General features: G+C 48.9%; 1 protein-coding gene across 4 annotated transcripts in view; it reads right to left on the bottom strand.

Annotated features, from left to right (window-relative positions):
- LHFPL4 (LHFPL tetraspan subfamily member 4) overlaps positions 1-18,727 on the bottom strand; it is a 62,791-nt gene extending 44,064 nt beyond the window's left edge. For all 4 annotated transcript variants that reach the window (XM_038772405.1, XM_038772403.1, XM_038772406.1 and 1 more), the window contains exon 1: positions 18,297-18,727. In XM_038772405.1, coding sequence (XP_038628333.1) covers positions 18,297-18,702 — 406 coding nt within the window. In that variant the 5' untranslated portion in view covers positions 18,703-18,727. The remainder of the gene's footprint in view (positions 1-18,296) is intronic.
- Between the last annotated feature and the right edge of the window lie 7,776 nt (positions 18,728-26,503).

Below are 26,503 nucleotides of genomic sequence, written 5' to 3'. Positions count from 1 at the left end.
TGATCGTGTACTGATTCCAACACTTAGCACAATGCTTAGCACTCTCCCATCTTTCCCAGGAGTATTTCAGAAGGAGATCTCCTACATTCTCTCAAAATCCACCCCCTCCACCTGCATAGCCAACCTCATCCCTTTGTACCTTACACTTGCTCCCTCCCTTCTTCCTTCCCTAACTGCCATCTTCAACTGTTTCCTCTCCAAAGGCTTCTTCTCCACTGCTTTCAAACATGCCCATGTCTCCCCATTCCTAAAAAAAGTCTCCCTTGACTCCACAACTCCCTCCAGTTATCACTCCACCTCCCTCCTACCATTCCCCTCCAAACTCCTTGAGCGAGTTGTCCACACCTCTGTCTCAAGTTCCTCTCCTCAAATTCTCTCTTGACCTTCTCTAATCTGGTTTCCTGTCTCCTTCACTCCACAGAAACCTCCCTCTCAAAAGTCACCAATGATCTCCTTCTTGCCAAATCCATCCTAATCCTCCTCAACCCCTCAGCTGCCTTCAATCCTGTCGACCTACCCCTTCTCCTGAAAACATTATCCAACCTAGGTTTCACTGACACTGTTCTGTCCTGGTTCCCCTTCTAGCTTTCTGTCCGCTCATTCTCAGTCTCTTTCGTGGGCTCTTCCTCTGCCTCCCACCCTCTAACTGTGGGTGTCCCTCAAGGTTCAGTTCTGGGTCCCCTTCTATTCTCCATCCATGCCTACTCCCTTGGAGAACTCATTCACTCTCATGGCTTCAACTACCACCTCTCTGTGGATTATTGCCAAATCTACATCTCCAACCCTGATCTCTCTCCCTCTCTGCAGTCTCACGTTTCCTCCTGCCTTCATGACACCTCTACTTGGATGTCCTGCCATCACCTCTAGAGTGTAAGCTTGTTGTGGGCAGGGAATGTATCTGTTTACTGTTATATTGTACTCTTCGTAGCACTTAGTACAGTGCTCTGTACATAGTAAGAGCTCAATAAATACAATTGAATGAACCTCAAACTTAACATGTTAAAAACAAAACTCATTTTCCCACCCAAACCCTGTCCTTCCGCTGACGTTTCCATCACTGTAGAAAGCTCCACCATCCTTCCTGTCTCAAAAGCCTGTAACCTTGGCCTTATCCTTAACTCCTCTATCTCATTCAACCCAGAGATTCAATCTATCACTGAATCCTGTTGCTTCAACCTCCACAACATCGCTAAAATCCATCCTTTCCTTTCCATCCAGACTGCTACCACATTAATCCAAGCACTTATCCTATCCCGCTTTGATTACTCTATCAGCCTCCTTGCTGACCCCCGACTCCTGTCTCTCCCCACTCCATTCCGTACTTCACTCTGCTGCCCAAATCATTTTTCTACAAAACCATTCAGTCCATGTTTCCCCCTTCTCAGGAACCTCCAATGGTTGCCCATCCACCTCCTCATCAAAAAGAAACTCCTTACCATCAGCTTTAAAGCACTCAATCACCTTGCCCCCACTTACCTCACTTCACTACTCTCCTACTACCACCCAGTCCTCACACCTCGCTCCGCTAATGCCAATCTTTTCACTGTACCTCGATCTCATCTATCTCACCGCCAACCTCTCGCCCACATCCTGCCTCTGGCCTGTAAAGCCCTCCCTCTTCATATCCAAGAGACAATTGCTCTTCCCGCTTTCATAGCCTTAGTGAAGGCACATCTCTGACTAAGCCCTCTTTTCCTTTTCTTCCACTCCCTTCTGCATCACCCTGACTCTAATCCCGGCTCTGCCACCTGTCATTCATTCATTCATTCAATCATATTTATTGAGCGCTTACTGTGTGCAGAGCACTGTCATTGTGTGACCTTGGGCAAACCACTTAACTTCTCTGTGCCTCAGTTACCTCATCTGTAAAATGGGGATTAAGACTGTTAGCCCCATGAGGGACAACCTGATTACCTTGTATCTACCCTAGTGCTTAGAACAATGCTTGGCACATAGTAAGCGCTTAACAAATACCATTATTATTATTATTATTTATTCATGTCCCTCACAAGCCCCACAGAACTTATGTACATATCCATAATTCATTTATTTATATCAATATCTGTCTCCCCCACTAGACTGTAAGCTCATTGTGGACAAGGAATGTGTCTGTTATACTATGTCGTACTCTCCCAAGTGCTTAGTACAATGCCTTGCACACAGTAAACACTCAGTAAATATGACTGATTGACTGATTGACTGCTTAGCCCATGTAAGCCCTTAACAACTACCATTATTATTAAGGTCAGTGAAGACACCTCCTTTATACTCCTTTTATAAATAATAATTTTGGTATTTGTTAAGCACTTACTATGTGTCAGGCACTATACTAAGCACTGGGGTGGATACAAGCAAATCGGGTTGGACACAGTCCCTGTCCCATATGGGGCTCACAATCTTGATCCCCATTTTACAGATGAGGTAACTGAGGCACAGAGAAGTTAAGTGACTTGCCAAAGGTCACACAGCAGACAAGTGGCAGAGCCCTCAGGGCCTGTTTTTGTTGTTGCTCTTCTTCTCAGTATTACATTTATTGAACACATTCATTCATTCATTCAATCATATTTATTGAGCACTTACTGCGTGCAGAGCACTGTACTAAGCGCTTGGGAAGTACAAGTTGGCAACATATACTTACAAAATATGGCACACTGTATTACGTGCAGTGTAAGTATAAGATGATCAATGAGACATGGTCCCCGTCTCCCAAGGGAATCACAATTTAAGCCCAGGAGGATAGACACATAGAACAATGAGAATAAGTAACCAACAACTCTAATTACATAAGGAGCACGTGAAAGATTCAACACATTACAATAAGTAGCTGAAACGGTGCTAAGAGAAGGCAGACCTCAGGAGCTTCACTGCTCAAGGCCAGCAGTCTCTCTGTAGGGTCCAGACTATGGTTGGGGCCCCACCCCCTTGGTAATTGACCAAAGTGGGGAGGTTGGTCTGGGCAGCGGATGGCTTGGGCCAGCTCTGGGGAGGTTGGTGGGGCGGGGTGGGGGGCGCTTAATAAGGTACGCTCTGTGCACAAGTGCTCAGGAAATAGGAATGAGGATGAAAGCATTCAGTCTAGGAGGTTGTAAGAAAGTGTACTGGACCCAGGCCTAGGGATTGACCCACCCTTGATGTAATTCAACTTCAGAATGAGTGGAAGCTACTAAGGAAGATATGTTTGCATTCCAGGTCCCAGTATAAGAGAAACTATGTGCAGCGGTCAGCTGGGATTCACTGACCAGGGCAGTTTCCTCTCGAGGATTCATTCATTCATTCACTCGTATTTATTGAGTGCTTACTGTGTGCAAAGCACTGCACTGAGCTCTTAGGAGAATACACTATAACAACAAACAAACGTATTCCTGCCCACAACGAGCTCACACTCTAGAGGGTGAGACAGACATTAATATACATAAATCAAGAAGCAGGAAGCAGCATGGCTTAGTGGCAAGAGCATGGGTTTAGGAGTCAGAGGTCATGGGTTCGAATCCCGGCTCCGCCGATTATCAGCTGTGTGACTTTAGGCAAGTCACTTAACTTCCCTGGGCCTCAGTTCCCTCATCTGTAAAATGGGGATGAAGACTGTGAGCCCCACGTGGGACAATCTGATTACTTTGTATCTACCCCAGCGTTTAGAACAGTGCTTGGCACATAGTAAGCACTTAACAAATACCAACATTATTATTAAGACATTAATATAAATCAATCAATCAATAAATAAATTACAGATATATACATATGTGCAGTGGGGATGGGAATGAGGCCAGGAATTGAATCCCCATTTTACAGTTGAGGCACAGGGAGGTTAAGTGACTTGCCCAAGGTCACATAGGCAAGTGGCTGAGCCAGGATTAGAATCCAGGTCCTCTGACTCCCTGTCCTGGGCTGTTTCCACTAGGCCATGCTGCTTCTTAAGCATCTGGCAAAACTAAGATCATGTAAACATACCATACTGAGACTTGAACTGGAGACTTTATGCTCCTAGTGGAGATAGCTGCACCGATACCAAGTTAGATGAATGGTCAAATAGCTGCCATCCACTCCAGCACTGACAGTAAGACAGTGCTTGGCTAAAGTCACACTCAAAGCTGAAATGTCTGTATCTGGAAGGGCAACAGGCTAGAGTGTATTAGGAGGTCACAATGTTTGGACTTTACAGAACCCTGCAGAGCACACTACAAGGTCCATTCCGGATGGTCAGTGGGCCCAAAATTTCTCTTGAATCACAAAGATAACTCCTGGCTGGCAAGAGAGTCTTTGGGCTTCTGAATTCAGATGTAGATGTAGCAATCCACCTGCTGGAGGTTTGCTCTTAGGACTAGTGTCTCTCCTTGAAGCCTGCTGGATTCACGTTGCTTCAGCCACTACAAAGTGGGCAACCCCTGTCCAGGGTCAGCTCACCTCTTCCACCTTGGTGAAGCAATGTGTCCTAGTGGAAAGAGCCCAGGACTGGGAGTCGGAGGATCTGGGTTCTAAGCCCGGCTCTGCAAATTGACTGCTGTGTGACCCTGGGCAAATTACTTAATTCCTCTGTGATTCAATTCCCTGATCTGCAAAATGGGCATTCAATACCCGTGTTTCCTCCTACTTAGACTGCGTGCCCCGTGTGGGACCTGATTATCTTGTACCTACCCCAGTGCTTAACATAGTACTTGACACATAGCAAGTGCTTAATAAATACCATTATTAGCAGTAGTATTAGTATTATCATGTGCTCCATTCACCGGGAGTCAGAAGGCAAACCCAGCAGTGGTCGCCAACAGCACCTCCGTCCCAGGCCAGGTATAGTGGATTCACTTTCTCAAGCAAGAAGACCAAAGACGCACAGGTCAACAAACTCATCCTACTTAAGGACTAGCCAGCTCACTGGAAGGCATTACCGATGAGGACATCATTAAGGACACCCCTGTAGCCACAGGACAGTAAAAACCTCCATTAGGCTTACTAGTGAAATATGGCTTTCTACGCACTGAAAAGAGTTGCTTGTTTAGATAATATAGACTTGTTATAAATTAGTTATCTGTGTTGTACCTTGATTAGGAAACTAGATCAAAGTGAGGCATTGTCTGCTTAGGGGAGCTCTTCACTGTCACCTGGTGGCCAATTTGAAAATTGCCCCAATTTCTACATCTGTAGCCCGCCCCCCCGGACCCTTCCACCACCCCACATAAGGTTATTAGGAAAGCATCATTTGCTTTGCTCTAGGAAAGGAAGTTGCCTTGACTTATGACCTTGGCCAGGGGCGGACAAGCAGCTTCCTGGAGGCCAGCCAGACACCAGCACACAAAGGCAACTCGAACAACCTTGTTCTGAAAAACCTCTTTATGTAATAATAACTGAGGTATGTATTAAGTGCTAACTATGTGCCAAGCATTGTACTAAGCTTTGGAGTAGTCAGACACGGTCCCTGTCCAGCAGTAGAGGGGAGAGAAAACAGGAATTTATAACCTTCATTTTACAGAAGAGGAAACTGAGACCCAAGGAAGTTAAGTGCTCTTGATGGGCAGGGAACGTGACCCAGGCTCGTGCTCTTCCCACTTGGCCATAATGTCCCTCATTCAGTTTCCTGCAGACTTCTTACAGCTAAATAACTTTCATTCCCTGAATTATCAAGTTTATTAGCCTCTGAGCTGTTTTGCATTAATAAATTTGAAGTAAAATTGAGCTGCATTCTAAGATTTGAAGTAAGATTGAGCTGTAAGATTAGTCTGCATTCTAGCAAGGATATCAGTTAAGATATTTGGAATGATGCACAGCCCACAAGCCATGAACCCAGAACACTCTCTCTCTCTCTCTCTCTCTCTCTCTCTCTCTCTCTCTCTCTCTCTCTCACACACACACACACACACACACACACACATTCTCTCTCTCTCCGGTATCTGTTCTGGGGAGCAGATGCCTACCCCTTTAGAGGTCAAAATGATAAAAAAAACTTTTGATTTCATTAATGTTCAAGAATAGCCTGTGAGATTTATTCTGATGTATGCAAAGCTCAATGCAAATTGTATTCAAATTGAAATTTCAATTTTATGCCAACGTTTGTAGCCCTCTGACTGAAAGTGGCCTCCAGTAAAATGTAATTGCCACTAAACCTAGTCCATTCCCCTGCCTCAGGGCCAGGCTCGGCTGCACATAGATCTTCTGGGCAGATGGTGCCTCTGAAACCCAGGTTTAAGCCTGGGGTGTGCCACCTTGTTCCACCTCCCTCTGTGGCCCAAGGTAAACTTGTTTTCCCCAGTAGATTGAAAGCCCTTTGAGGGTAAGAATCATGTCTTATATTTCTTCTGAAGGTCCCCTAGAAGCCTGTTCAGAGAGCTGCAAATGGCAGTAAGTGCTCACTCAAAACTGCTGATGTCACACCGTGGTACCAGACCATTCATGTGAGGAACTGAGGAGAAACGACTTGTATTCCCACGAGGAGTTCTATGGCATGGAATTGCCCCTGAGTCCTGGGGCTGCGGCAGGCAAGATAGGCCAGCCCTGTTCAGTTCCCTTCAGAACCACTTAGGGGACTGAAACCAATGATCCATCACATTCCAAATTGCTTCTTAAAATCTAGCTTCACTGGTGCATTCATTGTCCATCCATCTTCTGTTTTCAGACACATTCAAAGATCAGTTTTGGGGGTGGTCAGGGAGCAGGGTGAGGGCTGAGCCACCCTGGAGGAGACCATCTGACCCCTAGATCTCACTGGATGGAAATGGGACCTGAAGAAAGTCAGTTATAGCCTGTGACTGCTCTCCACATTGACTCCACTCTTCTTCCCTGGCTTCTAATCAATAAACCAATGGTATTTAGTCTAAACCTTCTCAAATATTTATTCTGCTATTTCATCTTGGCATATTTGTTCTACTATCTGACTGATCCTTGCTCTTCTTACTGCTCCTATTATTTGTAAATAATTGTATATGTCTGTCTCGTGTTAGATTTCAAACTCCTTGTAGGCAGGGAACATGTGTTTGGTGAGAACCAGCATGTCCTAGTGAAGCACGGCCTGGGATTCAGATGATCTGGGTTCTAATCCTACCTTCAGTATTTACCGGCTGTGTGACCTTGGGCAATTCACTTCACTTCTCTTTGACTCAGTTCCCTCATCTGCAAAAATGGGGATTTGATGCCTGTCCTTCCTCCTACTTAGACTGAAGCCCTACATGGAACCGGTTTATCTTGTAACTACCCCACAGCTTAGTACAGTGCTTGGCACATAATAATCACTTAATAAATACCATGATAATTAATACTATTATTTTGCTTCTGTTGTGCTCTCCTAAGGACTTAGAATGGTGCATTGCAATCAGAGCACTCAATACATACCATTGCTAAGACTTCTACTACTAGTATCTTTCCCTGCTTCTCTACCTCCTTTACAACCCACCTCTTTCCCAGGGAGGCAGCAAAGCCTAGTGGAATCAAGAGGCCCGGTTTTTAATCCCAGCTCAGTTACCAGCCTGATATATAACCTTGGATGCGTTTCTTAGCCTCTCAGGGCCTCAGTTTGCTCATCTGTAAAATGGAGATAAATTGTTGTTTACCCTACCTCTTAGATCTTGAGCCCTGTACAGAACGGGGGCATGCATCTGATCTGATAATGATGTATCGGCCCCAAGGCTTTGGCATGTAGTAAGAGCTCAAGAAATGCCATTATTAAGTTCACTCCTTCTATCTCTTGCTCTCTCTCTCTCTCTCTCCACTCCTCAAGGACTCACCATTCAACAAGAAACTTTGGAGGGTTTCTTGAATACCAGAAGAAGCGATTTTTCTTATTCCACATTACGCTTCCCTAATAAAAATAATGGTATTTGTTAAGCACTTACTATGCTATATGCCAAGCACTGTTTTAAGCACTCCCCACCTGTGCTAAACTATATTCCTATTCTATTCCTTTCAAAGTGTCCGCTCTTAGTGGCCAGGGACCATGTCTTCTTTTTCATTAACTTTGGATCAGGGCCTAAGTCAGCAGATGGGGACTCCATCAGTACAATCTGATTGGTCAATTGAAATCAAAGCAAAAAATTGAAACCTGAAATAGTGGCTTCTTGGTCAGAGAACAAAGTCAAAGCTTTTAGATTCTCTCCCAGTCTTCCTGTTCTCAACTCCCTGATTGCCCCCACCTTGCCATGCACCTTCTCCCATTCTACCTTTTCCTGTCCTTCTCCCAGTTCTGTCCCCTGAAGAGTGGCTCCTGGTACTATATTATCATGTCACCTTATGAAAATAGCATCCAAAATTCTCGGGACATTGTCGCTGAGCTGCCATTTCCTGCCATAGCTAACATTAGTTGCGAGTTGGTCCTGGGACCTCCCTTTGTCCAGACAGAGTGGCATATAAAGGGAGATTAGACTGTCAAGGGCAGGGTGGGAATGGCACAGTCAGCCAATGCCCCTCCCCTCCCACCCACATTTCCGCACCATATCCTGCTACATGGCCCAGGCACCAGATTCAAGCATGTCTCACAAGAATCCCCTCTTCGATTTTTTTCACTAATTAGGGTCACCCAATTCCCTCAGCTGGTTGCCTACAGTTCCCTGGATTGAACCAATACAAGGCAGGTGATTCCCATGCAAAGAGAGAGGCCCCAGATAGGAGTGACAAGGATAGCTTCTGAGTCTCAGGAGGCAGGGCTGAGGGCAGAAGTGCCAGGGCCCTGAAAAGCCGTGGAAGATGGCAGAGCTTGAGGTAGAGACAGGAAACAGACCCTTGATTTCCAGGCAGTTGGGATAAAGATGAAACAGGTATTGACTTTATTAACCCACCTGCTCTCTCTCCAGCTTTCCCCCGATTGACCACCTGGATCCAACCCCTACCCTGATGACAGTCCTGTGCATCCCACCATCCGCATAGTTTTCTGTCTTGAAGCCTCCCACCTCTGGGCCTGCATTCCCAGGGGTCTCTCTAGAGTTTGTTCTTCTCTCTACACTCACTCTTGGCATATCTTGTCAGCTTCTCCTTAACCAAAATGACTCCCAGATTGATCTGCTCATCCCTGGTCTCTGTCCATTGAGCCATTCTCCCATCTCCCTTGTCCTGCTGTCATGCCCCGACACGCACTGGGTATGCTGGGCTGGGGATAAAAGCTGCTGCTACACACACTTGGTACCTGCCCCCTCTCCCTCTTCTCCCACCCCCAGCATCGGGCCGCCAGCCATGCTGATTCCCCCAGCACCTGCAGCATGAGACCCCTACAAAACCTCGAGAAGACCGCTGGTTGCTGGAGCAGTGGCTATGGCTGTGCTTTAGACTCCAAGCCTCCAGAGCCTGAAATTCTGCTCCTGTAGCCACAGTAGTCTGCTGATTTTGTTTTTATTTTGTGTATTCGTCTGTGCTCCGTTTGACTCATCATTCCTGATGGTCTGTCTCCAGTCCCTTCTCCCCACTTATCCTCTTAGATGGTGAGCTCCCCTCCAACCATGTCTTGAATATCTCTCAGTGCTTAGTACAGCACTCTGCACACAGTGAGTGCTTCATGAACACTATTACTGCTACTACTAAAACTATTGTTGTTTGGCAGTTTCCTCACCCTCCCTCAAGCTGTCCCCAGAGAAGGCACAACTCTATGTTTTCCTCCCTCGGCTCCAGGCAAAGGAGCTGCTCTAGGCTTTTGGTTTCTTTTCTCCCTCCAGCCTCTGGCTTCTTCTTGTACCTGCTTCCTTCTACCTATATGCCAAGCTCCCCTCCTTGTCCCAAACTGCCCTCCAAGCCCTCCCTCTGTGGGAAGCCTTCCCAAGCAAAGGAGGGAGAAAGTAGTGAATAATAATAATAATAATAATGATGATGGTATTTGTTAAGCACTTACTATGTTTCAAGCACTGTCCTAAGCGCTGGGGTAGATACAAGCTAATCAGGTTGGACACGGTCCCTGTCCTACAAGGGGCTCACAGTTTTAATCCCCATTTTACAGATGAGGCAACTGGGGCACAGAAAAGTGAAGTGATTTACCTATGGTCACACAGCAGGTATGTGGCAGAGGTGGGATTAGAACCCACATCCTCTGATTCACAGCCTGTGCTCGTTCCACTAGGTCATGCTGCTTCACATAAACGTACGAGTACCTTCAGTGAAGGGAGGAAGACAGTAGGATATGCCAACTTTGCCCAATTTGCCCTTTCTGCTGTGTCTATATCAACACCCATAAATGGGTTAGTCACTCTGTAGTTGGTTGGTCTATTCATCGGGGTTAATAACTGTGTTTTTCACTCCGTAGTTGGCTGGCCAATTCATTGGGATTCACACCATTGTCAATTTTTTCTTGTACACCTCGATACCTGGTAGACTGTTTTTAGCTTGTAAGGGTCTAGGGAACAGGGACTGTATAGTTTGCTTTTTACAGCACCTATCCTAGCACTAGGCCTGGATAAGTATTAAATACTGTTGGAGGAGGAGGAGGAGGATGAAGATCAATTAATCAGTGGTATGGATTGAGCACTTACTATGTGCCGAGCACAGCGCTTGGGGGAGTAAAATACAATAGAATTGATAGTCACGGTCTCTGCCCACAAGGAGTTTATGATGAAGATGTTGGCAATGCTGAACCTTACCAAGTAAGACTAAAGAAAAAACAAAGAAACAGGCCAAGAAAACATACCAAAAAACCAAAACAAAATACAGACCAACAATCCCAAATAACATCAAAAAGAATAATATGGGACTAAACAGCTGGGGGGAGGAGATTTGTGAAAAACACTTCCTTGGGGGAGATGGGTAGAGCAGAGACGCTCCCGCCCTGTAGCCTCTTGCCTGAGATTCAGGGACACTAAGCAGGAGCCCTAGGCCAAGGCATAACTCTGGCTGCTCTTCTGGGGGACTAGCTGGGGTGTAAGCTTGTCCTCTAGACTATAAGCTCTTTATGAGCAGGGAATGCGTCTGTTTTTTGTTGTAGTCTCTCAAGTGCTTAGTGCTGTGCTCCTCACACAGTAAGTGCTCAATAAATACGATTGAATGATTGAATAGCAGGGCCTAGGACTATACGCTCCCAGAGATTCCTCCCAAAGCAAGGCAGCTACTGCTTCCCAGCACCACGGTACAAGATGCATGGGGAAGCTGCATTGCTTCCCCACGGCATTTTAGCCGCGGAGACCCCTCACTTGAGAAGAGCAGTTCTCTCCTTACATTGAGGCAGATGTGACTGGAAGAGAGAATCAGGGAGTGTGCGGGTGAGGGGTAAGCACCTCTCTTTGCTCAGAGGAGTTCACCACTTCCTCCCTCCCGAGGAGGAAGGGGAGAGTCAAAACTCAATCGCATCAAATATTCAGGCCCCTGACAGATGAGAGCTTTCTAGCTCTGTTGCCTGGGGGCTAGAGGGCCACGCCGGCATAAGCCAGAAATCTCCAGTTCCATCCAACCCAGCCCGCCCTAATCTTGGCCCCTGATGGGCCCTGACTAGTGAAGGTCTGGGCTATATCAGCCAAGACCAGTCCAGAGCCAGGTGAGACCAGAAGGCATCGTTGCATATGTGGGGTGACTTTGTGTCAGTGCAGTGGCCTGACAGAGTGCTGGGACTACAGCCAGCCAGCTGGACTAGCCTAGGGGCCTGGGGGTTAGAGCATCCATTTCCCCTGCCCAGCTGATGCTCTGCCAGCTTGCCAGCTTGTTCCTGGCCCCAGAATGCCCCTCAATGGACTTGTGACTGTGGCTGCACTGTCACCTGTCTGGGTTCGTGCATGTGCAAAGAAGCCCTCAAAAAGCAGGACCAGTGGAAACTGATGAAGATGAAATGGATACCAGCTGCAGCATTGGGGATTTAGGACAAACATCAGGTAGAACCTTCTGAAAGAGCGCTTGTTAGAGGCCGATTTGGCTATCAGAGGGAAGCTGTGCAGTTTCTCTCAGGAAGCCGGGAAATGTGGGACAGGTTGACTTTGGTTCTGCCTAAAGGTAAGGGTTGGGTCCCTTTCAGCCTGAGGATTCTACGAGTAGTTTAAGGTGGTGGAAAGGGAAAGGAGAAGCCACAGAGGTGGGGACAGAGGCAGAAGTGATCAGAGAGAGCCATCCCAGGGAAGCTTGGGGGAGGAGAGGTCAAGGGCCCAGCCTTGGGGAGTCTCACTCTACTGGCCTCTCCCCGGGCCCGGGTCAAGCTAGAAGAGATCCACACTCCTGCTGCTCCTCCTTGAGGTTCCTCTGGGCCAGCTCGCCACAGTCCTGCTGTTGCTGCTGCTGCTGCTGCTGCTGCTGCTGCTGCTGCTAACCAGGGGAAACCGCAGGATGGATATTGATTGGTCAGAAACTCCAATGCCTGAGCAAAAGTTTCTGATTAACCCTCCCACATCCTCGCTGCATGACTATAGAGATACCACTGTGTGGGTTCCATACAGTGCACGATTCCCCGGGAACAATTCAGGCCATGCCAGTATCATTCAGGCCCACCACATCTGGGTATTTCCTTGATGGAGAGTCGACTAGGTAGGGCAGCTATGTTTTCGGAACTTATTGGCAAAGCTGTCTTTAGAGGATAGAGGGGGTGTGGCTTGTTTCAGTTCAATTTCCAACTGAGGTTATCCCAACCCCCTGCGCTGCAGAGATAGATGATTTCATTCCTTTTAGTCCAATTCCACAACACCCCTGAGGAACCTGTCCCAGTGTCTCTAGCTCTGCCCTGCCCCAACCTACGGTCTCTCTATCCCTGAGCTCAGTAGGGAAAGGTAGAGGAATTCACTACCTCATTCTCCCCCCTTGAAAAGTGTGAGTTTTCAGCAGTGTTCCTGAAGCAGTGTCACTTCTGCTGCTGCTGTTGCTACTACTACTTCCTGACTTATTGGGCATCTTGTTTCTTAACCCAGGAAGAATGAGCAAAATCTCTCATTCAAGGCTCTAGGGATTTTTGAACTGGGCAGATGGTGGGGTTTGTGCTTGTGCCAGAGCAGAGACTTTCCTCTTAATTAGATCTAGTGTCCCCCTAAGGGGCAGGGACTCTTGAGCTGGGGATTTCTATGAAGTCCTAATTAAACCCACCTCTGATCACTGTGTCCACTAATTGGATGTTGAATATATAAACCTGACAGATACTTCCAGTCTTCTGGATGGATAATCTCTAATAGTCTCCTTCCTCGCACTGCTAGAGCATAAAGTACAATCTCCACGGTGGGGTTGGGGAGGACAGCGGTGTGTATGCATTTGGACATTAAATAAATAAGATGCCAAATTCCACACCAAGGAGGGATGATGGTTTGGAGCCAACAGTTTGCTCTCTTCTCAGAACAGACCTGCAGGCACTCTTTTCTGCCATTGCCTGCCTCCCCCTCTCTGATACACCTCTCCTGGAAGCCAGGAATACCCAGAAGAGGTGAAGGATACTCCATTAAAATAACCGTCCATCCACTACCAAGGTGTTTCAGACACAGGGAGCTTGTATCACCCGGGGAATTTGACTTGAAGCGTGGAGCTGCAAGTGAATACCCTCAGATGGATAGATGGGTAAAGCCAACTGTTTAGCAGTTGACTTCCCTCCTTTTTCCTTAGACATGGCCTTCCACCTTTCAGTGACTATGTGCAGATCCCTTTAGGGTGTGACCGTCTTCAAAGAGCATTCTGAAATGCCTAGAAGACTGAAGGAATTGTGGTCCCTGACCTCAAGAAGCTTACAGTACAGAACAAGGACCTTCTAAGTGGCCCAAGGACTCATTAGTCAAAACCTCTCTGCTGCCCCCCCGCTCCCCCAACCCTCCCTCTCCATCCTCCTTCCCCTTCCCCCATCTCTATATCATATCCCCTTCTCTGCTGCACCTTCTGCCCAAAGAATCTGCTCTCAGTCAATGGCAGTGGTGACACGGAGGAAGAAGGAAGCAAGAGAGAAAAATCAAAAAATGAAAACTGCTAGAGAAGGAATAATATGATTTCAACCTGAGGATTTCCGGAAAATGGGCTCCACAGTCTATGGTGGGTGGGAAGGGTGGGGAAGCGAATGATAAGCAGTATGCCTGTGACTCTTCCTAGTGAGTGTGTACTGTCGAATATGGCCCTGGGGAAAATTTTCATGGAGATCACTAGATTGCTGCTCTGGGAGGAGGATGGAACATTTATTTCAGCTCACCTATTTTGAACACCACTGGCAAATTTCAGAAGAGGAAGCAGAGAATACAATCAAAAAAGACTTTGAGGAAACATGCGTCCCTCCTCCCCACTCCTCACCAGAGCTAAGTGGTAGGTCAGTGTGGGATGAGGGTCTCCAGCTAACTGTTCCAGGGAATCTAAGGCCAGAGCTGGGGGCTGAGAGGGAAAGGTCAGAGGAAAGAGGTTTCTGTTCTTTGAGGTGAGCGAGGGATTTTCTCTGGAGCTTCCAGTACCTCTGGGTGACGTCCAGGACTCTCTGTTTTAGTGGTTGAGGAATGTGCTGACCAACATTCATTCATTCATTCATTCAATCAGTCATATTTATTAAGCGCTGTACTAAGTTCTTATAGCTTGGTTTTGCTATAGTGCTTTTATTACCAAAGTGCTCTCACATTAGTTAGTTCATTTCAACCCTCACAACAATTCTGTGAGGTAGGGAGACAAGGCAGGTATTATTATCCCCATTTTACAGATGGGAAGACTGAGGTACAGAGAAGTTAAGTGACTCATGTGCATCCCATTCCAGGACCTTGACTATATTCTCCCATTTCTGATGACTAATTATGCCACGGTCCTGCTAGATGGGAAAAAGCCAAGAGCGGCCACATGAAACTGGCCATCCAAACTGATCCTTGGATTTGGCCCAGATGCAAGAATGACCCCTGGACTTTATCCGGGCTACCCTGGGGCCTTCTAGCAGGATTTAATTACCACATTGGTCGTGGGTTGGAAAAGACAGAGAACCACTGGCCTAATCCTAATCAAGATCTGGCAGGAAACCTGAAAACCAGTGGTCCAGCTCGCTCAGATTGGCTCCTCATATTGCTCCGCATCCACCTCTTTTCTTCTCTCATAGCTTTTTTTTTCTGGAATCCTTCCCCAAGGATCCTGTGTCCTTCAAACATGGAGCTCTGGCCACATCCATAGGTTGCCAACTTTTCACTTTCAATGCAGGGGTGAAAAGGAGTGGGGGGCGGGGCACAGAGGATGGGACTTGTCAGTAAATAGTAGACTCAGAAAAGCTAACAGCTCGGAAAGACCCACTTTTTTATGTTTTTCAGCTCTGTTTAGATCTCCTGAGGCTGGGAGTCCAGTCTAAAAGCTATGAGGCTGAAAACAATGGTTTCACCCCCTTCACTCCCATGCAATTAGCAACTTGGGCCACATCTTCTTAAGGTGACTTCCCAATTGGCAGGCAGACCTCTCCTCCACCCCTGCCCCAGCCAGGTGTCTGGTAGGTGAGGGGGAAGACAGCAAGGAAGACCGTGGGGATGTCCACACCCCTTTATGCCACACAGAGTCTTTAGGAATTCCTTCTGCTGAGGGAAAGGCTCTCTGGGTACAGAAGGTGAGGAATGGAATAAGAGCAGAAATACCACCTCCCCACCCAAGACTCCACAGGGACCATGAAGAAGGGATTCCCCTCCTTCTAGGTGTTTCTCCCCTGCCCCCATCCTCCCCTCCCCTGCCACTCCCTGCCACTCAATGGCTAACTGGCCATGCTGCCTTAGAGGGTTTGCCTGGGAGGCGAGCACAGGGGTCTATATCCAAAGGGACCAGCACCCGAAGTCCAAAGAACCCTTCCCGTCTTTGCCTTCTTTTCTCTCTGGGTGTGACTCTGGAATTTATTACTCAGGCCCTCAAACACCGACCTACAAATGAAGGAGCAACTGAGTCTTCAAAAGCTACATCCAGGTGTCATGGCAGCCTCATCCCCAGCAGTCTCTTCTCTGGCCGTTTCCTAAATTTGGTTTGTTCAGGCCTTGGGTGCTTGACTACCCCTCCTTGCTGCTCCACTCCCTCCTCCCAGAACCCAGAATCAGTTCTCTTAGTGGACTGTCCCATACAGATTTTCTCCACGATCAGTTCTCCCATGTACTTGGAGGGAGGTAACCGAGGTCACTGCCTTTGAAGACTAGCTCTAAAAGATGGGCAGCCCTCCCATCCCCATAGACAGACTCCCTACCCCCACTCTGAGGTCTGTGAGGTCTGTGTTCTCAGCAGGGAAACACCTGCTCTGAGATATTGAGCTGCTTGCACAGCATTTCAGTAACATTATTATCTTAGTAGATTGTCTTCATTGAGTCAAAAGAACAACCCCCTTTCAGAGAGCCAGGAAATCTACAAGCAATTTGCTAAAGTCCGGAGCTCAACCTGTCATCTCCATGGGACTCACAATTATGTCAAGACCAAAGACAGCGGCTGTGACTGTGTAGTAGGGAAAGTTTGTTAAATCCTTGAGGTTAAACTGACTGCAGTTATAGACGATTTAAATGATATGAAGTCACTGTAAATCTTTAAGTCTTTGAAAACATTCAAATTGAGAATTCAGGAATTAATCATTTAATCTGAAAAACCTCCATCTTCTACAGTTATTTTCAAATAGCCCTCTTTAAAATCTGAATGATAAACAAACTAAACAAACAGGGACCCCAACCTGGAAAGAAAAGGTTGGAAACTATATTCACATATATCATGGAGGTTCTCTCTAGAGTAAGACATACCAAAACAGACAGATATTGACAGACGCATTCCTTCATACACACGCGTGCGTGAGCACACACACAGACACACACAGACACACAGACACACACACACACACACACACACATTCTGCTTCATCTTCTCATCTTTCACCAAACACACATACTCCCAAAGACTGAGACCCAGCTCACCCATTAAATTTCCTTTACCCTTTCCCAACTTTCCACTAATTCCCTTCCTGGTCTTCTTCCCTTTCCCTTACCCCACATCAATACACACATTCAGAAAAAATGAAGGAAAAGTCTGAATTTTCAAAAGCATGCCTCACCTAACAGGACGGTTCTTATGGGATCTGGCTGATTTTTCACAACAGTCTCATCCCTACAAGATTTTTCTCTGGTTATTACTATTATTGTCATTATGGTTGTTGTTGTTATATTTGTTAAGCGCTTATTATGTGTCAAGCACTGTTCTAGGCGTTGGAGTGGATACAAATTAATCAGGTTGGACACAGTCCCTGTCCCACATTGGGCTCTCAGTCTAAGTATTAAACCAACTCTGATGTTTTCACCAGATATTTCAAAGGATCCTGCTCGTTCAACCAGTCTTGAAGATGGAGGCATCAATGTCCTTCCTAAACAAGGATCCAGAAAATCCCAAACAACCCAAGAGAGTCATGCCAGTGGATTTTTTTTATGGTATCTGTTGTGCACTTATTCTGTGCCAGGCACTGTTCTAAGCGCTGGGGTGGCTAAAGGTCATCAGGTTGGACACCGTCCAGGTCCCACATGGGGCTCACAGCCAAATCCTCATTTTACAGATGACGTAACAGGCACAAAGAAGTAAAGTGACTTGCCCAAGGTCACCCAGCAGACAAATGGCAGGACCGAGTTAGAACCCAGGTCCTTCTGCCTCCCAGGCGCATATTCTAGCCCCTAGGCCATGCTGCTTCTGCTGATTTGTCATATCTGAGACGCACAAAGAGTTGGATGGATACCCTAGGCCCACACCTCTCCAGAAACACACCTGCACGCTCACACAATCTCAGCTATGTACTACCTCCACGGACACATGACCTCTCTCGCACATAAATATACAAACCCTGTTCAGACAGATACAGATTCACATTCCCAGGAGCACTCACTCTAAGGATGACTCCCACACACCCTTAGATAGGCATATGCACATTCTACTAACAAATATATAGCCATAAGGACATCCACACCGCTCCAGAAAGGCACATCAAGCCCTACAGAAACACACACACGCACACACACACACACACCCTCCAGACTATCCCAAAGATCCCTCCCCTCAAGTTCTAATTCTCAGCTCTCCAGATAACAAGCTACTCTCTCCCCCTCTCTTGCTCTTTCTTTTTCCCTCTGTCTCTCCCTCCCAGTCTCTCTCTCTCTCGCACACACACACACGCACACATGGGCACACTCTAGCCCATAGACATATGCACCCACTTCAGAGGCCAGCCCTAGCATACGGGGAACCCGGGCACTGTTCCCCAAACGTCCTTCTCTCTTTTTTCCCCCTCCACCCTCGGTTAGCGAGGGGGCGAGGAAAGTTGAGTGGAGAGTGGAGGCAGGGTCTCGAGTGGCAACCAAGAAGGGGCCAGGCCAGTGTGGCCGGGCAGGAGGGATGGAGGCTCCCCCCACCCCCTGCCGATTTCTCCCCCACTCCCCCTGCGGCTTTTGAGCACCCCGACAGGCGGAGGCCCCAGGCGGCTCTCGAGAGTCCAGGAAGCCCCCGGGTCGTACCTGCCAGCAGCTGCATCCACGCGCAAATCTTGTAGACCGTGGCCGTGTTGCAGAAGAAGAAGAGAGCGAAGCAGGTGATGCAGCCGAGGATCAGCACCATGGAGAGCAGCACAAAGAAGGCGGCCGCCTGGAAGGCCCCGGACGGGATGGTGCTGAAGTCGGTGAAGGAGCCGCGGCAAGTGAGCTCCCGGCCCGCCAGCCCACTGCCCACGCAATAGTGGAAGAGGCCGAAGTAGCCGGGTTTCGGAGTGCTCACGCTGTCGCCCACCCAATAGGGCTGGATGAAGACCACCACGTTGATGATGGCGAAGCAGATGGTGAAGATGGCCCAGAGCACTCCGATGGCCCGCGAGTTCCGCATGTAGTGCTCGTGGTACAGCTTCGAGGCCTCCTGCGAGGGCAGCATAGTGCCGGCGGGGGCCGGGGGCTCGGGAGAGGGCTGGAGACCGAGGGGCGGAGGGCGGGGGGGGGGGGGCTAGGAGCAAGATCGATGGCCTGGGGCGTCAGGAGAGCAGAGAAATGGGGCTGGGGGGAGCCGGGGGCGCTGGAGGAGCCGAGCGGAGCCGAGCGGGGAGGACAGGGGGGCGGCCCCGGGGGCTGGGGGACGGTAGAGGCGGCGCGGCCGGGCCGAGGCCGGGGCCGGGAGACCAACCTGTCCCTGAGTCCCGGCAGGAGCCGCAGCGGCGGCGGAGGCGGGGGGCTGGAGCGGAGGGGGACGGGGAATTGGAGGGAGGGGGCTGGGCGGGAGGGGCCAGTGGGTCGGGGCCGGGGCTCTAGGCGAGAAGGCTCGGGGGCCGCAGCCCTGGGGGCGGCGGCCAAAGCGGCGGCGGGGTCGGGGGCCCAGACTCCATCTTTGCTCCGGTTTTCCCTGGGGCGCGCTTTTGCACGGGGGCGCGAGCTCGGCTCTAAGCGCGCCCAGACAGAAGCGCGCTCTCGCTCGAGTCGGTTGGGCGTTGGGCGGGGAGGGGGCCGGGCGGGGCGGAGAGACGGGAGGAGGAGGAGGAGGAGGAGGAGGAAGAGGAAGAGGGAGGACGAGGAGGAGGAAGGGGGGGATGGGGGGCGGCCCAGGCCGGGCGAGCTCCGCTCGCCACCTCCTCTTTCCCTTCCTGCAGCGAGCGGAACAGAGCTGGATTGGGGAGGTAGAGCGGAGGAGAGGAAGGAGGTCTGGCACCGCCCTGCACCGGAACCCTACGTCTCCTCCAGCCTCGGCTCCTCATCCCAATCCTGATATCCCTTAAGGCTCACGCGCGCACGCATGCACGCGCGCGCGCACACACACACAAGCACGCGCACACACACAAGCTCGCACGCACGGCTAGCCTCCCCCTGAACCTCCCAATACCCTAAAAACCTAATCTTGCCTATACCCCACTCACACTCCTACCCACTTTAGGGCTTCGAGCCTTCTCTCCCATTCCCTGTCCTCTTCTAGAACCTGCTCCCTACCCCCAACCCAAGACCCTGATCGCCCCCAGAGAATCTTGACCTTCTTTCTTAGGGCCAGGGTTCCTCCAGCCCTCCAAGCCCCACTCTGCACCCTTGTGTCACATCCAGATTTTCCCTCCCACGGGCCTGGGAGTCAGATGGACATTGGTTCTAATCCTGCTTCCACCACTTGTCTGCTGTGTGACCTTGGGCAAGTCACTTAACTACCCTGTACCTCAGTTTACCTCATCTGCAAAATGGGGATTTAAGACTGTGAGCCCCATGAGGGACATGGGCTGTGTCCAACTTGATTTTCTTGTGTCTATCCCAGTGCTTAATACAGTGCTTGGCACATAGTAAGTGCTTAACCAATACCATTAAAAAAAATCCAACCCTTTTGAGGACCACGACTTCCCTCCCCATCTTGAACTCCCTTTCAGTCACAGCCTCCACCCATCCCCGCAAATACTACAGAAAAAAACAAACAAACCCGAGGTCGTAGTGGACTATGCGATTCAGCAGTATGGTGCCCAGATTTTAGAAGACAACACGATTCTTGGATGTGTCAACTCAAGATATGCAAGAGTCCAGTTTTTGTCATCTCGCTTTAGGAAGAAGGAAGAGAAACTGGAGAAGGATCAGAAGAGAGCAACAAAACGATCCACTAGTTAGAAAATAGATCCTGTGAGGAAAAGCTGAAGGAATGCAGGGTTGTTTAGCCTGAAGAAGAGGATGTGGGGTGAGGGCCGAGTTATTCATTGTCTTTAACTAGGTAACGGGTTTTGTGAGGAAGATGCCAACCAGTTGTTCTCCATATCCCCTAAATCCAAACAAAAAGAAATGAGCTTGAAGTTAAACAGAGTTTGGTGGAATATAAGGAAGCAGCATGGTTTAATGGATAGGGTACAGGCCTGGGAATCAGAAGGACCTGGGTTCTAATACCGGCTCTACCACATGTCTGCTGTGTGACCTTGGGCAAGTCAGTTAACTTTCTTGGGCCTCAGTTTAACCTCATCTGTAAAATGGGGATTAAGAGTGTGAACCCCATGTGGAGCAGGGACTGTGTCCAACCTGATAAACTTATATCTACCCCAGCGCTTAGAACAGTGCTTGGCACATAGTAAGTGCTTAATAAGGAGAGTGACACGAGGGTATGTGCAGAAAGACTGGAGGGGGAATGAGGCTGACTAAAGGTATTATTATTACCTTCTTGATGAGCAGGGTGGTAAAGAAGTGTGAACTCTTCATCTTTGGAGATCTTCTGTCCTAGTTGGTTTGGTAATTCCACCTGCCTTGGAAGCAGAGGGATGGACCAGATGAACACTCCCAGTTTGTTTCAGACAATAAGGTTTAGGATTCTATCCACGGGTCAGGCCCCTCCATCAAGATCTATCCCCATCCATTAAATAGTGAAGTTTCTTCATGGTCTGTGGGTAGGGATGGCCCCATCGCCACCCCCTTCCCCCCCCCCAAAACACCACCTTGTTAAAGCCATCGCTCTGCCGGAATGAGCATTCAACCAATGGGAGATGCCAGACAGGTCAAGGGTGCCCATCACCTCCCTCTTCTGGAAACTAAGTCAAGAAGCCATCATCGGCAAAATTATTCCCATGGTGCTAGAGTCCGTTTGGCCAAGAGGTTGATTGAAAGAGGAAAGGAGGAAATCCCAACTGGTCAGAGGATACAAGCAGAGCAAGTACGGAAGCAGAGCAAGTTTGGAAACGCTGGGAAGGGCTTGAGAGGTAACCTGGTCCATCTTTCTGCCCCTAAAAAGGATTACATTTAAACCTTCCTTCGCCCTCTATAATATTACTATTCTTCCCAGGCCCCCAAGTCTCCCCTCTCGATATTTGACTTTAATGTCTGTCTTCCTTTCTGGACTGTAAGCTCCTTGTGCACAGGAATCGTGTCTACCAACTCTTCCATGTGCTTAGCACAGTGTTCTGCACACAGTAAATGCTCAATAAATACAGTTGAGTGACTGTATCCCTGGAGTCATATTTAACTCCACCTTCACACACACCCCCACACACATCTTGTCCATCACCAAGCCCTATTGATTCTTCCTCAATAATATTTCTTAGATCCGCCCCTTCCTCTCCATTCCCAAATTCTGGTTACTGTACCAGTTTCCTCCAGCCTCCAGTCAGCCTCATTCCCCCCTCCAATCTATTCCTCACATACCCTCAAGTGTCACTCTCCTTCTGACACTAAGTGTCTAATTATGTCACTCTCCTTCTCGGGAGCCTAAGATGACTCCTGATTGTCATGCAAATCAAATGAAAACATGTAACTATAGGTTTCAGGCACTTCACCACTTGGCTCCTCCTTCCCGAATTTCCCCTATCTCCCCCCACACCTCTGCTGGGGTGCACCACTCCATCAAAGCAAACTAGTTGGCCATCTCTTGCCCATCCATTTCCTGCCTCTGATCCTTTGCAAATGCCACTCTACTCCCACCCCGATTCATCTCCTTCTTTCCCTTTGTTCTTCAAAATGCTACTAAAATTCCACATCCTCCAAAAAGATTTCCTAGATGAATCCTACTGATGCCAGTCACTCCACTTACAACAGTAATGCTACCAGTAGATGATGCGAACTAAAGGGGTTTTAATGTTTCTGTAGCTTGTGTTTTATATATGGTTTAAATTTGGGAGCTGGGTCTGACTGGTCTCTCATTCGATGATAAAATTTTAGGGCTTTCTACTGCAGACTATCCAACTGCCTGGACTTTTGATCAAAAGATATGTATCTTCTTAATAGTAGCTTTACTGATATGGCTTCAGGGACTCAGTATCCCTGACTTCCCTACAGTAATATACAGTAAGGGACCCCCTCAGCTCTCTAGAGATAATGATGATGATCATTTTATTTGTTAAGTACTTATTATGTGCTAAGCCTTGCACTAAGTGGTGAAGGAGATACGAGATCATCAGGTCTAACACAGTCCCTGAAGAGCAACAGGTCGAATGCAGTCCCTGTCCCACATGGGGGCCTCCCAGTCCAAGTGGGAAAAGTGAAGTGACTTGTACAAGGTCACACAGCAGCCAAGTGGGGGATCCAGGTTTAGAACTCAGATCCTCTGACTCTCAGGCCCGTGCTCTTTCCACAAGGCCATGCTGCTTCCCTGCTTCTCTAGTACCACATTGAAACTTCAGTGAGGAAGTTCCCCAAGTTTCCCTTGGGGAAAGTACATCTGGGACTCTTTTAAAAATGGTATTTGTTAAGTGCTTTGCATTGTCGTATGCTGTCGAGTCGTCTCCAACCCATAGCGACATCACTCCCAGAATGTCCCACCTCCATCTGCAATCGTTCCAGTAGTGTTTTCTTGGTAAAAATCCGGAAGTGGTTTACCGTTGCCTTCCTTCACACAGTAAACTCGAGTCTCCGCCCTCGACAGTCTCCCATGCTGCTGCTGCCCAGCACAGGTGACTTTTCACTTGTGGTAGATTGCCTTCCACTTGCTAGCCACTGCCCAAACTAGGAATGGAATGGGAATGCCTCTGCTTGACTCTCCCTCCCATAGCTTAGACTGGTACTCTCCAGGTGCAATCCTGAGAGGGGATGCTAAGTGATTACTATGTGTCAAACACTGTTCTAATAAACAGTGATAAATACAAGATGATTAGGTTGGACGCCGTCCCTGTCCTGCATGGGGTCCGCAGTCTAAACAGGAGGGAGGACAGGAAAACTGAGGCACAGAGGAGTGAAGTGACTTGCCCAAGGTCACACAGCAAGCAATTGGCAGAGCTGGGATTAGAACCCACGTCCTCTGACTCCCAGCTCCATACTGTTTCCACTAGGCCGCACGGCTTCTCCTATCTGGCTAGAGAAGCACTTCCCTTGAGCTCAGCACTAACCTGATGGTTCAAGAATGATGTTCCAAATTCTGGGGTGCATAAGGAGTCGGTAGGGCTCCGGGTGAGGCCTGAGACTCAAGTCTGGACTAAAGAGCTTTGCTTTTGACTTGTTTTTGGGTGGGTCTCGGTCTGTGTGAGTGTGTAAGTCTCCAAGACTTCGAAGTGAGCATTATTAGCTGCAGATTCCTCAGGAACGATCTCCAGAGATTCACTTGAAACAAACAAACTTGGGAAGCCACACTCCCCTTCTCTCAGTGTGCCACTGTCCAGAGACAAGGGAGGGCAGGTCACTGACGCCCGGGACTCCGTTCCGAGAGGCCCGCCTGCCATCACACCGCATGGCCCCCGCTGCTCCCGGAAGGATCCTCTCCTCGGAGCGCCGCCAGAGACGCCCCATGCTTCCACCCCCCCCCCCCTCCCCATTTAAGCGACCTTCCTTAAATTGCCCCCCATCCCCCCTTCCCGGTCTGGACCTGCCTGACTCTACCCCCCCCCCCCCCCCGCCCCCGGGAAAAAGGCCCTTGTTAGCACCAAGTTACATTAACGACAACCTCATTCGCACCTACTCAGCCCTCCCATGCTAGTTGGCTGTTCACTCCTCTCCCCAGGTATCTCTGCTCCCTGACCCCCTTAACAGGTCCACTCTACTCCAGCACATAATAGTTTGTATCTGCTCTCTGTGACATCATTATCTGCCAATTTTATTATTGCCATAGCATGTTCATCGTTTAACTACCCCCGTGATGCCATCGCCTACTTATATCATTGCTACTGTTTTGTCGCTTCTGCATCTCAATTGTTAACCTCCTGCTGTAGTCACTCGCCCTGCTGACCTCACCATGAACTTTCAATTCCCCTGCTCCCAACTGCCATTCCCATTCCTCACGTTCCCCTTCCCCTCTCCCACCCAGCTTTTTCCCTCCCTCTCTCCTACCAAGGATCCCTCTGTACCAGCGCCAGTCCAGCCAGCACCCTCCGCTCCTCTGCGGCTAATCTCCTCACCGTGCCTCGTTCTCGCCTGTCCCGCCATCGACTCCCAGCCCACGTCATCCCCCGGGCCTGGAATGCCCTCCCTCTGCCCATCTGCCAAGCTAACTCTCTTCCTCCCTTCAAGGCCCTACTGAGAGCTCACCTCCTCCAGGAGGCCTTCCCAGACTGAGCCCCTTCCTTCCTCTCCCCCTCGTCCCCCTCTCCATCCCCCCGTTTTATCTCCTTCCCTTCCCCACAGCACCTGTATATATGTATATATGTTTGTACATATTTATTACTCTATTTATTTATTTATTTATTTATTTATTTTACTTGTATATATCTATTCTATTTATTTTATTTTGTTAATATGTTTGGTTTTGTTCTCTGTCTCCCCCTTCTAGACTGTGAGCCCACTGTTGGGTAGGGACTGTCTCTATGTGTTGCCAACTTGTACTTCCCAAGTGCTTAGTACAGTGCTCTGCACACAGTAAGCGCTCAATAAATACGATTGATTGATTGATTGATTGATCCCTGAGTGTTGTCCAGTCACGGTGCCCATCCAGCCCCCGAAATCCCTCTGAAGAGGCCTGGGAATTTGGAGGCACCGGGAGGATGGGGCAAAGGATAGGAGTTACAGATTGATCTATTGATCCCCCCTCTGCGGACCATGATCCTTTCCCCATCCTCCCAGTGCCCCCAAATTCCCAGGCCTCTTCAGAAGGATTTTGGGAGTGGGGGGGAGCGGTGTCTCTGGCAGAGAGTTCTCAGGGAGGGGCTACCTTGCCCTTTCCTGCAGTAGGATGGGAGCTCCTTGGAGGGGTATGAGAGCTTGGGGGGAACTCCCTAACCAACACACCTGCCTCTCCGGAATCTTGGACTGCCTCTCTCTATTCTGTAATACTGATAATAAGTGTGGTGTTTGTTAAGCACTGACTGCGTGCCAAGTACTGTACTAAGCTCTGGGGTAGATCCAAGATCATCAGGTTGGACACAGCCCCTGTCCCACGTGGCACTCGCAGTCTAAGGAGGAAGGAGAACAGGCATCTTCTCTTTACAGGTGAGGAAACTGAGGCCCAGAGAAGTTAATTGACTTGCTTAAGGTCACACAGCAAGCAAAGGGTGGAACTGGGACTAGATGTGTCATCCTCGACTCTGCTCTCTCGTTCACCCCTCACATCCAATCTGTCACCAAAACCTGCTGGTCTCACCTCCGCAACATCACCAAGATCCGCCCATTCCTCTCCATCCAAACTGCTACCCTGCTGATTCAACCTCTCATCCTATCCCGACTGGATTACTGCATCAGCCTCCTCTCTGATCTCCCATCCTCCTGTCTCTCCCCACTTCAATCTATACTTTACGCTGCTGCCCGGATCATCTTTGTCCAGAAACACTCTGGGCATGTTACTCCCCTCCTCAAAAATCTCCAGTGGCTACCAATCAACCTATGCATCAGGCAAAAACTCCTCACTCTCGGCTTCAAGGCTCTCCATCACTTCTCCCCCACCTACCTCACCTCCCTTCTTTCCTTCTACAGCCCAGCCCGCATCCTCTGCTCCTCTGCCGCTAACCTCCTCATTGTGCCTCGTTCTCGCCTGTCCCGCCATCGAACCCCGGCCCACGTCCTCCCCCTGGCCTGGAATGCCCTCCCTCCCCACATCCACCAAGCTAGCTCTCTTCCTCCCTTCAAAGCCCTACTGAGAGCTCACCTCCTCCAGGAGGCCTTCCCAGACTGAGCCCCCTCCTTCCTCTCCCCCTCCTCCCCATCCCCATCCCCCCACCTTACCTCCTTCCCCTCCTCACAGCACCTGTATATATGTATATATGTTTGTACATATTTATTACTCTAACTTGTACATATTTACTAATCTAATTACTTTATTTTGTTAATATGCTTTGTTTTGTTGTCTGTCTCCCCCTTCTAGACTGTGAACCCGCTGTTGGGTAGGG

Source organism: Tachyglossus aculeatus, chromosome X1 (assembly GCF_015852505.1).
Source record: "Tachyglossus aculeatus isolate mTacAcu1 chromosome X1, mTacAcu1.pri, whole genome shotgun sequence".
In the NCBI taxonomy this organism is placed as follows: domain Eukaryota; kingdom Metazoa; phylum Chordata; class Mammalia; order Monotremata; family Tachyglossidae; genus Tachyglossus; species Tachyglossus aculeatus.
The sequence above is the reverse complement of the archived record's forward strand: the minus strand, read 5'-3'. Positions and strand labels throughout refer to the sequence as shown.